General features: G+C 44.3%; 1 protein-coding gene across 2 annotated transcripts in view; it reads left to right on the top strand.

The window, feature by feature from the left end:
* Positions 1–13,112, top strand: part of DOCK2 (dedicator of cytokinesis 2) — a 1,232,183-nt gene that overhangs the window by 375,471 nt on the left and 843,600 nt on the right. For both annotated transcript variants that reach the window (XM_040442815.1, XM_040442808.1), the window contains exons 16-18: positions 1,696–1,768; positions 1,873–1,976; positions 10,948–11,128. In XM_040442815.1, coding sequence (XP_040298749.1) covers positions 1,696–1,768; positions 1,873–1,976; positions 10,948–11,128 — 358 coding nt within the window. The remainder of the gene's footprint in view (positions 1–1,695; positions 1,769–1,872; positions 1,977–10,947; positions 11,129–13,112) is intronic.

The following is a 13,112-nucleotide window of genomic DNA, read 5'->3' as shown; positions in this document are numbered from 1 at the left end:
AGATTAGGGCTCATGGCTCCAGACCAGAATGTTGCAGGGAGGTGGTTCTGGGACCAATGGATCCGTCTGGGTTCTGGCTACCAGTAGAGTCCAAGCAAGGTACCGTTATTTGGTTTCTGTGGGAATATATGTACAGTACAGACCAAAAGTTTGGACACACCTTCTCATTCAAAGAGTTTTCTTTATTTTCATGACTATGAAGGCATCAAAACTATGAATTAACACATGTGGAATTATATACATAACAAACAAGTGTGAAACAACTGAAAATATGTCATATTCTAGGTTCTTCAAAGTAGCCACCTTTTGCTTTGATTACTGCTTTGCACACTCTTGGCATTCTCTTGATGAGCTTCAAGAGGTAGTCCCCTGAAATGGTCTTCCAACAGTCTTGAAGGAGTTCCCAGAGATGCTTAGCACTTGTTGGCCCTTTTGCCTTCACTCTGCGGTCCAGCTCACCACAAACCATCTCGATTGGGTTCAGGTCCGGTGACTGTGGAGGCCAGGTCATCTAGCGCAGCACCCCATCACTCTCCTTCATGGTCAAATAGCCCTTACTTTCAAAGTTTTCCCAATTTTTCGGCTGACTGACTGACCTTCATTTCTTAAAGTAATGATGGCCATTCGTTTCTCTTTACTTATCTGCTTTTTTCTTGCCATAATACAAATTCTAACAGTCTATTCAGTAGGACTATCAGCTGTGTATCCACCTGACTTATCCTCAACGCCACTGATGGTCCCAACCCCATTTATAAGGCAAGAAATCCCACTTATTAAATCTGACAGGGCACACCTGTGAAGTGAAAACCATTTCAGGGGACTACCTCTTGAAGCTCATCAAGAGAATGCCAAGAGTGTGCAAAGCAGTAATCAAAGCAAAAGGTGGCTACTTTGAAGAACCTAGAATATGACATATTTTCAGTTGTTTCACACTTGTTTGTTATGTATATAATCCCACATGTGTTAATTCATAGTTTTGATGCCTTCAGTGTGAATCTACAATTTTCATAGTCATGAAAATAAAGAAATCTCTTTGAATGAGAAGGTGTGTCCAAACTTTTGGTCTGTACTGTATATCTCCCCTCCCTGGCATCCCACCACCAGACTATGACCACGGGCCTGTTCATTGAGGCCACAGGGACACAAATATGTGTCCGGTTTGTGCCTATGATGGCCGGGCGATTCATATGTCCTTATAAATTGCCGATTCCATGCTGTCTGCTAGATTTGATTGAACTGGGGAATGGACTAGACCTCATGCTGAGAGATTCTTCCTGTTACATCAGCTTGGTTCCTGGCTGACTGGATGGAAGTGTGAAAAGTTGTAAACACTTGTGGAATACTTGAGGTTCTCTGCCATATGCTGGCTTTGAAGCAGGGCCCCCTGTGGAGCTCACTACCTCTGCTATCTGACAGATAGGGTTGAAGTGAGAACTTATTTTGCATGTACACTGGCCAAGGTGAATTAAATGAAAATCATGGCTGCCAATAAACGATAATCCATATTCCTGACACCTGGAGAACCCCTTCAAAGCGTTCAGCTAGAAAAGATATTAAAGGGGTTTTCTGAGCTACAGATATTGATGACTTGTCCTCAGGTCCATTCTTTAAATAAACCCACAAATGAATGACTAAGAATTTTACAAGAAATGTTTAACCATGTTAATTTCAGGTTTTCACCTAATTTTTTTAAAGGTTGCTGTTCCACTTGAGGAGATGCAGAGAATACACTTGCGGTTCATGTTTAGACACAGGTCATCCATGGAATGTGAGTGCTATTACATTTTTTTTGGAATGATTTATCTTGTAACCATATTGTTATCCTATGGTTGAACCCACTACTCATACTATGTAATCCTATTTTGTAACCAGCCAAAGACAAAGGAGAGAGGAACTTTGCAATGGCCTATGTGAAGCTGATGAAAGATGATGGAACGACTCTACATGATGGCAGTCATGACTTGGTGGTAATAAAGGTACAATTCAAATTTTGTATAAATTATGCAGGGTTTGTTTTTCACATATTTATTCTTGTTTAGCATTGAATTAAATATAATAACATTCCTATCTATAGATAATTGCCTAAGGATTGTCTACCTGAATGCAGGAGCAGAAGAAATCTTTTACCTAAAGAGGTTTTATGAGATCAGAATAACGTTGCTACCTTCTTTTAGAAACCGTGCCATTTCTGTTCTTGAGTTATATTTGATGTTGCAACACATCATCATTAGCTTGATTTAAAGAGGCTTGATCAAGCCTATTAAACCAGACATACTGCCTGGTAAATTTCATCATGCTGATTAAAATGGCACCTTTCTTTTGTCTATATGCTAAACAGCTGAAGAGATATCTGCATTTTATTCATATGCAAATGAGCATGTTGGAGCACTGGGGCTTGGGGCTGCACACTCCCCCCTCCCCTTGATTAACAGAGCTAGGCATCAGCATTAGAGATGGCCTTGCGGTTTGCCCAGTGGTCGTTTCATGGCGAAATTTGATCGCGATTCGCCGAACATGCGAACATATGGCGATATTCGCACGCGCCATATTTTTTTGCATAGCGCCGAACTTTGACCCATGACACATCCATAAGGTGGGACAGGACAGCCAATTGAGACGTTTAAGCACATGGACACAACCCCCAACCCTATAACAGAACCCGATCTGGCAGCCATTTTACATTATGTGTTTTGCCAGTGTAGGGAGAGGTTGCATTTTGGAGCAGGGACAGTTAGGGACACCAAACGCTAGCTAATAGGACCACAAAAGTCCTTTTAAGGACTGGTATAGGTGTGCTATCGATAGGTGTGATATAGAGGGGTGTGATATACTTATAATATACCTTCTAACATAAAAATTATATTATAGTGCATTTGTATTGTGCAGCAGTTGTGTGCGGTTCTGCTGTGATACCGCAGCTAGATAGAGGGACAAACGCTATTGGAGTAACTAATTGCAACTGGCATGATATACCTGTTGCCCCCCAAAAAACTGCTTGAGGGCTACGATATACCTTCTTTCACAAAATCTTGATTGAGGGGTGCTATATACCTGTTTCCGCCAAATACTGATTGAGGGGTGTCATATACCTGTTTCCACCAAATACTGATTGAGGGGTGCTATATACCTGTTTCCGCCAAATACTGATTGAGGGGTGCCATTTACCTTCTTCCACAGAATACTAATTGAAGGGTGATATTACCTTATACCTTCTTCCACCAAATACTGATTGAGGGCTGCAATACACCTGCTTCCACAAAATACTGATTGAGGGGTGCCATATACCTGTTTCCGCCAAATACTGATTGAGGAGTGCCATATACCTTCTTCCACAAAATACTAATTGAGGGGTGCTATTGCTATATACCTGTTTCCACCAAATACTGATTAAGGGCTGCTATATACCTTCTTCCGCAAACACTACTCTTCTCTACGGACTTAGGCAGAGGGTCATTTAGAAAATGACAGGCAGAGGAAGAGGCAGACAGTTCCGCAGGGATGGTAGGTGTCGTGCAGGTGCACCAGGCCGGAGCCTAAGTGGGAAGTTGGAGAAGGTGCGTGCGATAACTTCAAAGGGCGCACCAGAATTGGTTGAGTGGCTCACTCAGCCTTCCGCTTCTGAACCCTCCTCATCCTCTGTATCTGCACCCTCCTCACTCTCTGCTGTGTGCACCCCCAAAGACACCACCACCACCAACACCATAGCCCCTCCACTCAAGTCAGAGGAATTATTTTCCCATCCATTCCCAGAACTTATCGATACGCATCCATTCTTGGCATCGGATGAGGAAGAGGAGGTAGCAATGGTCACCACCCAGCAGTCTGACGACAGTACCCAGATCAACCCAAGGAGGGTGGTCCCTGCTGTTGCTGCCTACGAGATCTCTAATGTCAGTGGTGATGAAGGTGATGATGATGAAGTGTCGACAGACGTCACGTGGGTGCCCACAAGAGAGGAAGAGTAGGGGAGTTCAGAGGGAGAGACGGAGCAGCAGATAGGGAGGAGAAGGAGGGGAAGCAGGCAGAACTCGCAGTGCACAGGAGGAAAAAAGCAGACTGCAAATGTATCTGGAGCGAGCCATCCACCATGTCACATCTTACCCTCCCAGTACGCCGGCACATGGTTCCGCAGTGTGGCCTTTTTTTAACTTGTCAGCTGCTTAGATTATCGTTGTCTTCTGCAGCCTGTGTTGTCAACGCATAAGTCGCGGTAAACTCAACACTCACCTAGGGACGACCGTCTTAAAAAGGCACCTGGCCTGCCATCACCGAGCCCAGTTGGAGCAACGCCGTCAGAACCCACAAAGCCACACTCCCTGCGCTCCATGTCCTGCCTCTTCTCCTCCTCTCTCCTCCCATTTGTCCTCCACTTCACCTTTCACTGTGCCATCTTCGCATTCTTCTGGCACAAGGCAGGCTTCCGTGGCCCAAATGTTCGAGCGTAAAAAAAATGATGATGCTTGATAATCCTCTTGCTCAACGGCTGACCGCTAGCTTGTCGGAACTGCTAGCCCGCCAACTTCTGTCATATAAATTGGTGGACTGGGAGGCCTTTAGAAAATTTGTGGCCATTGGCACACCGCAATGGAAGGTCCCCGGAAGGAAATATTTCTTCCAGAAGGGCATCCCTGAACTATATGGCCTTGTTCAGCGGCAAGTTAATATATCTCTGGCACACAGTGTCGGTGCCAAGATACATATGACCACAGACACGTGGTCTAGCAAACACAGGCAGGGAAGGTACATAACTTTTACTGCCATCAAGCATTTAACTCGTGGCACCCGTGTGGATTTGGTCTTACCGCCACGGATTGCATGCAGGCCTGCCTCTTCTTTTCCTCCTCCTACTCCATCCTCCGTCTCCTCCTCGGCTGACTCCTCTTTTTCCACTGTTACCGCCTCTTCCGCTGCACCCCCCCCAGCTCCCAGAACCTATTCGATGTGCCAGGTGAGACGTTACCATGCTGTGCTGCGGCTGTTGTACCTGGAAGCCAAGAGCCACACTGGTCCTGCACTCCTTTCAGCTCTGCGGTCACAGCCACAGATTTTTAATGCTTGTACTTACATTTCGTCCTGTGCTTAGATCTGTTTGTGTAAACTGCATGGTGTAAAAGAGGACCTCAGGAATATCTGCAGCGCAATCCTATTTTCGTACAATTTGGATTTAAAGTGAACTTGACCCACATCAATATACTAGGACCTGCAGCGCAAAAAGTCCAGGCAACGTATCAGAGACCTTTTTTCTTTCTACAGGCCGATTGGTGGCTAACCCTGCTCAATTTTACAGTTGTAAAGTGGTGTGGGACAACGGTGCCAATCTGCTGAGCGCGCTGAAACAGGGCTAAATGACACACGTGCTATGCATGGCACATGTCCTGAACTTAGTAGTACAACGATTCGTTGCCAAATACCCCGGGGTCCAGGACGTCTTGCGGCAGGCCAGGAAAATCTTTGGCCATTTTAGAAGATCTTACACGGCCATGGCTCGCCTTGCTGATGTTCAGCGGTGAAACCACTTGCCCGTCAGACGTCTGATTTGTGACTGCCCGACGCGCTGGAACTCCACCTTGTATATGCTTGATAGGCTGCTCTAGCAGAAATGTGCCGTTACCGACTACCTGTGGCTGCTCCTGCACGACTCATGCAGACTTCTGTGGCCATTTGATGAGATCGCCAAACTGGTCAGTCGCAGCTAGGGTGCCATCAGTGAAATTGTGCCTTATGCCTTCTTTCTGGAGCATGCATTGCGTTGTGTAATTGATCAAGCCGTCAAGGAGCAGGAGCTGGAAGATTAGGAAGTTGCAATGCTGAATAAATTCCAAGGGGGGGCTACTCCATCTGAGACAAGTCAACAGGAGTCTGAAGAGGAGTCAGAGGAGTGCATTCGGATGTTGCGGTCACTGGCAGAGGGATTTCCACCCACAGCAAAACAGGTGTGGATACCATTCCTACTGCGCCTGCAAAAAGAGGGCAGTTTTAAGATGTTGGTCACTTCGGATATGAGATCATTCTTGCAGTCAACTCATCGACAGCCGCCCTCCGGATCCAACCTCAGGGAATGCCTAGACCGACAGGGGTTCAACTACATCGGGTTAACGGCCGATGTAGACGCTCTGAGAAGCGAGGAACCCCTTGACTACTGGTTGTGCAGGCTTGACCTGTGGCCAGAGCTAGCACAATTTCCCATGGAACTCTTGGCTTGTCCCTCGTCGAGTGTCCTGTCCAAAAGGACGTTCAGTGCAGCAGGGGGGATCGTGACCAATAAGCACACTCGCCTAGCTCACGACAGTGTGGACTACCTCACATTTTTTAAAATGAATGAGGCATGGATCTCGGAGGAATTCAACACCTGTGATGACCACGTGTAATTGAATTTCTTCATGCCAGCCCACACATATCCGCCACAACACAGAACAAAGGATGGTCCGTGCCTTATGTATATACAGCGGCATAAAAGGCCTTTTATGTCAGGTGAATGCCTAATTTTTGGGGCATATACTGGCCGACAGTTACATTTTTATCCTGTGACCGCCTAATGTATCTCCAGCCACAGAATCCAAAGTTCTTTGCTGTCAGGTGAATGCCTATTGCCTAATTTTTGGGGCCTGTACTGACTGACAGTAACATTTTTTTTTTATCTCTAGCCACATAATCACACCCCTGTCTCACTCCTCTGCCTCTCATTATGGTGGCATATGAACCGCATTCACCATAAGGACCTTCTAATGTCACAGGGTCATGTGACTGTGCCCCCCCACCCCGTACTGTGCCCCCTTATACCCTGCATTGTGCCCTCTTACCACAGCCTGTGCAGTGCCCCTAGTCATTCCCTGTACTGTGCCCTCTTATACCCTTTTATCCAGTCACGGTATGGCAGTGTTATCCGGTCACTGTACAGATGTGTTATCCGGTCAATGTATGGCAGTGGTATCCATTAACTGGCCATAACTGTATCCCTTTCCCTACCCATGCCATCCTTTTTTAGACCTGGCATGAGCCGGAAACATATGCAGATTGCCTTGCTAAGGACCTTTGCACCACGATCTGTATCATAAATACGCCTAACATAGACATATTTCTATATTATAAATGACCACCTAATTGTATTATTATTCGGGGGTAGGGCTAATATCTTTATATTATATAGATTCTAGTGTATTATACTTTGCCCTGTATTTCCCAGTAGAAAATGATCCTTGGGAAACACAGTCCTCATCCCTGACCACCAGGACCAGGTAGCGCTCTGTCAGTACATGACGGCCTCCCCTCTCTGCCACACTGCTCCGCTGTGTACTGGTGCTTATTCTGACACTAGGGCTGGGTTCACATCCTATTTTTGCCATACATTTAATGCATACCAAAAATGTATGCGTTAACAGTTGCCTCAGACTGATGCCGTACAGTGCCATCCGTTCACCATACAGTTCCATGGTAGAAAAAAAAATTACGTTAACGTATGCACTTACAGTTCTATCTGCCAATCCAACTAAAATCTAGCCCAGAATATACCAAAAACAACCTTGTCTCAGCAACCTACATGCTGCTGAGATTATTGCATCCCGGATTTTACCTATCCCACACAGCTGAGGTATGTGAGTGGGATATACACACCTTCCCGTACTGTCCACCTTATCACACTGGACACATTAGAGTAACAGGATTGACAAAAGAAAAAAAAAAAATATAAAAATCAAGAGCGGTATAATCTCATCATTATTAATAAAAATATTATAAATAATTTCTCCAATTCATGCCCAAAGGTATTGTCTAGCGTGTATATAACAGCTGTTGTCTGTTGTCTCCTAGGGTGTCTCAACCCTTTCAATGCCAAGAAGGTGGAGTAGTTGAGCTGGCCATGATGAACCTCTAGGAAATGTTTGGCTATACCCGATGCATTACTTTGGTTCCTATTCACATAGTTGAAAAAACCTGTTTGAGATAACCAGATCTATTTATTCGTTTTTCTTTTTTTTCTGAAAGAAAAAGACTGGGAGAAAAAATATTTCCCAAAGTTTTCCCCATTTTTGCTGCACAAATAGATTCCATATCCGGGATCTTTTGTAGCTTAGCATCATGATGTAAGATTAGGAGATATTTAAAAAAAACAAAACTGGTTGGCTACTTTCACACTAGCGTTCGGGGCTCCGCTTGTGAGTTCCGTTTGAAGGCTCTCACAAGCGGCCCCGAACGGATCCGTCCAGCCCTAATGCATTCTGAGTGGATGCGGATCCGCTCAGAATGCATCAGTCTGGCACCGTTTGTCCTCCGCTCAGCAGGCGGACACCTGAACGCAGCTTGCAGCGTTCAAGTGTCCGCCTGGCCGTGCGGAGGCAAACGGATCCGTCCAGACTTAGGCCTCTTTCACACTTGCGTTGTTGGGATCCGGCATGCACTTCCGTTGCCGGAGGTGCCCGCCGGATCCGGAAAAATGCAAGTGTACTGAAAGCATTTGAAGACGGAACCGTCTTCCAAATGCTTTCAGTGTTACTATGGCACCCAGGACGCTATTAAAGTCCTGGTTGCCATAGTAGGAGCTGGGAGCAGGGGAGCGGTATACTTACAGTCCGTGCGGCTCCCGGGGCGCTCCAGAATGACGTCAGAGCGCCCCATGCGCATGGATGACGTGATCCATGCGATCACGTGATCCATGCGCTTGGGGCGCCCTGACGTCACTCTGGAGCGCCCGGGGAGCCGCACGGACGGTAAGTATGCTGCTCCCCCGCTCCCCGCTACACTTTACCATGGCTGTCAGGACTTTAGCGTCCCGGCAGCCATGGTAACCACTCTGAAAAAGCTAAATGTCGGCTCCGGCAATGCGCCGAAACGACGTTTAGCTTAAGGCCGGATCCGGATCAATGCCTTCCAATGGGCATTAATTCCGGATCCGGCCTTGCGGCAAGTGTTCCGGATTTTTGGCCGGAGCAAAAAGCGCAGCATGCTGCGGTATTTTCTCCGGCCAACAAACGTTCCGTTCCGGAACTGAAGACATCCTGATGCATCCTGAACGGATTTCTCTCCATTCAGAATGCATTAGGATAATCCTGATCAGGATTCTTCTGGCATAGAGCCCCGACGACGGAACTCTATGCCGGAAGACAATAACGCAAGTGTGAAAGAGCCCTTACAATGTAAGTCAATGGGGACGGATCCGTTTGAAGATGACACAGTATGGCTCAATTTTCAAACGGATCCGTCCCCCATTGACTTTCAATGTAAAGTCAAAACGGATCCGTTTGCATCATCATTTTTTTTTTTTCATGGTAATGCAAACGGATCCGTTCTGAACGGATCTAAGCGTTTGCATTATAGGTGCGGATCCGTCTGTGCAGATACCAGACGGATCCGCACCTAACGCAGGTGTGAAAGTAGCCTAATTTGATAGAACTAGTTACTGTATGTTGTTGAAAAGACTAGTTTATGCTCTTCATTATTTTTCAATCATTCATTTACTGTAATTCATTTAGTATAATCTCTGCATTGCTTTCTCTATTTTCTGTTTATATTGTATACTTAATCATCAGAACAGGCCTGTCTGATCCTGGGGAACTCATCTACAGGTGCCGCCTTGATAGTATGAATAGGATGGTTAGATTTGGCATCTAAGATAGTATTGTAGTATTGCCAGCTTACAGCTTCCTAAAGACAGAGGTATGAATACGATTGTTTTCTGGATCCCTAGTCTAAATAAGATCCAGGATGTGTACCTCTCTCCCAAAATTCATACCCACAAAATTTAGGTTAAGATGAACATTACAAATTATTTAGTTACAAATCGCATTGCATTGTATGTAGCAGACGCAATGACATGGAACGGCGATCACCCCCCCTCCCCGTCATTGAACCCCTCAGTGCCGCTTTCATCGCAATTAAAATTGAGGCCTTCCAGGGTTTAATCAGTGTTAAAAAAAAAAGACACATACTCACCTTATTGATTTGCTTGCGGAGAGGCCGTTGCGGCCATCTTGATTAAAGAAAGCACGCTCACTAATTACTTTACTGCGCCTGGCCTGCTCGCTGACATGGCGACATAACACATCACCATGTGCAAGATTTTGTTTCTTCAACCAAGATCACTGCGATGGCCTCTCCACAAGCAAATGAATGAGGTGAGTATGTATTTTTTTTTTGCCATCGTTTCAGGAAAAATTGATTCATTACCACGAAGCGCGAGGAAATTTGGCTTTGTGGCAAACTAAATCTTTCTTAAATTTGGATTGGTCAGTTAGTTTGACTTTTATTTGCTCAACATTATCTGTAAGGCGTACATGCCCCCACAGAAACGAATGGGTCAGTGTGTTGTCTGCAGCACAACTATCTTTTATGGTGCCCCAATAATATATCCTACTGCCACTCACAAAATTGTGCCTGCTGTGCTGCTCTATGACCTAATACTGTACTATTGAAAAAACTGTGCCCCCAGTAGTAATAATAATGCCTCCTAAAATGCCTCCATTAGTAATAATGCCTAAAAAGTGCTGTCAGTAATACAATGCCCCTGTAGTGCCTCCAGCAATAATAGTGTCCCCTAAAATGTACCCAGTAATAATATTAAGGACCACACAGTGTGTTCCCAGTAATAATGCCTGTATAGTGCCTTCAGAAGTAATGTCCCCTAATATGTCCCTCTAATAGAAATGCCCCCGCAGTGCCTATAGCAATAATATCCCCTATTTAAGTGAATGGGTCAGCATCTGACCCACAGAATTAAGTTAATGTGCATGAGCCTTTAGTTTGTAGTCTACTCTGTAGCAATTAAGACATACATTTGCTTAAGCATTCTGTATACAAAATGGTAGGATATTGTTAACCATCACTATTTGCAAAGTTTCTTCCAAATGGTTTTTGGAGGGAATTTCATAATGGGGACATCAAGTATTTGCAAAAGTGAACATAGTCTTTAACAAGATAAATGTTGATAAACTCAATTGTGTGACTTATCTTTTCCAGGGTGATAGCAAGAAAATGGAAGATGCCAGCACTTATCTTTCCCTTCCTTCTACTCGTCAGCAAATGGACATTAAAAGTTCAACTTTTAGCAGAAACAACAGTTCTGGTGGACTGTCCTTTAGTTCACGTGATGCTTTTTCCGTTTCAACACTTGTATGTTCAACAAAATTGACACAAAATGGTAGGCCAAGTTCCATATTACTGGGAAGAAAAAGGCATGTGTTCATTTGACAGGAAAGCCACAACAATCTCTAGAGGCATGTATGAATTTGGCTTAAAGGGGTTGTCCAGGTTCAGAGCTGAACCCACACATATCCCCTTCTTCCCCCACTCAGCCCCTCTGACATGAGCATGCTCTGCCTTGCCTTCTATCATGCAGGGCAAGGGCTGTTTGTTTATACTTTTATGCTGCTAGACAGAGGCTCTGATAGGCGGGCTTTAGCGCTGCCCTAGCTATTTTAGAGGCTAGGGCAGCGCTACAGCCCGCCAATTAGTGCTGGTGACGTCACCACAGAAAAAGCTCTTGCCCTGCACGATTTAGCACAGGGCAAGGGAGAGCATCGGAGCATGAAATGCTCTGATGCTCATGTCAGAGGGGCTGAGTGAGCGAAGAAGGGGATATGTCGGGGTTCAGCTCTCAACCTGGACAACACCTTTAATAATTCCCCATTATAAATTAAAAGCTACTCTATCATCCTCTTTTTGTAGTGCAAAACAATGTGGACTTTCAAACTCGTTGTTTTACTATCTGTTTAACTCATTCCTGCCGCAGTGATTTATATTTTTTTGTTTTCACTTTTTACTGCTTGTCTTTATAGAGCCATAAATTTCTATTTCTATGTTTACATAGCCATCTGTGGAGTTTTTTGCAGGAAAAGTTGCACTTTGCAACGGTACCATTTAATGTTGCTTACAACATACTCTTTTTGGTTTTCTTCCCTTTGCAGTAAAACTGACATTTTAACTTCTTTTTTGGGTCAATATGATTACGCAATGCCACATTTTATAGCTTTATTGTGTTTTAGTAATTTAAAAATATTAAATCTGACCCCCATAGCTTTTTTATATTTAAGTCTAAATAGCTGTATGAGGGCTCATTTTTTTCAGGAAAATGTTTAATTTTTATTGATACCATTTTGGGGTTTGTATAACTTTTTGATAACTTTTGATTACATTTTTTGGGGCGGTAAAGTGACTTAATAGCTATATATATTTATTTGTTTATTATTTTTTTAACTTTTAAATGTATTTTTATTCCCCCTACAAGACTTTACCTTGCAATTGTCTGATCGCTTCTCCCTATGCCGCAATAATTTTCCATTGCAGTCTATGGCAGAATCAGTCTGCTCCTATCAAGCCCAGCCTGTGGCAAATTTGCTATTACAAGCCTGGGAGCCTTCAGAAGGTGTGGGGCTGCAAAAGCAACAAAACGGCTTCTCAATCTCAGCAAGGGAGAGCCATTCGGTCCACAGAAGCGTAGCACTTCTGGAAAATATCGGCTCAGATGCAGTGGTCACAGTTGACCACTGAGGGGTTAAAAGTCCATGATTGGTTTATTGTAGATCACAGCCGCTGTCAGGTATCTGTGTGTAAAGCAGCAGGCTCCCGGCTGCAGTGGTGCACATTCAGCTCTTGACATATACATGTATGCCCCATGTCAGGAATGGGTTAAACAGGTTTTCCGGTTTACAAAACTGTTATTTGTATAAATTCATTTAATTGTTTATTCCTAGGGGATGACAATATGGCCATGTGATAGAGACATACATGCTTGGCTGGTTAGAAAAGACAATTTGATAGTCATACTTTTACTATAATTATTTCTACACTTGTGACATATTTGAACAAAACCGACTTTTAGGGCCTGATTTATTATAGACTGAAGGCGCTGCCGGTCTATGATAACTTTGGGCGGTGCCGGAGGTGTTTAAACAGTTACCAACACACAGTATGCGGCTTTTATATGCCAGAAAACTGGCGGAAATTTAAGATACAGCAGTCTTTTATTCCTAATGAATTAAAGGAAGCAGAGATTTTGAAAAGCTTGAGGGCTCTCTTTCTCTCATTGATCGTAAGTCCTTGTATTCAGGCCCTCTTACCTGCTGTACAATTCTATCGCTCTGTAAGCCCATGTGAATTTTTCATGTTTTTATCATTTCTTTATA

This window comes from Bufo bufo, chromosome 1 (genome assembly GCF_905171765.1).
Source record: "Bufo bufo chromosome 1, aBufBuf1.1, whole genome shotgun sequence".
NCBI lineage: Eukaryota > Metazoa > Chordata > Amphibia > Anura > Bufonidae > Bufo > Bufo bufo.
The sequence above is the reverse complement of the archived record's forward strand: the minus strand, read 5'-3'. Positions and strand labels throughout refer to the sequence as shown.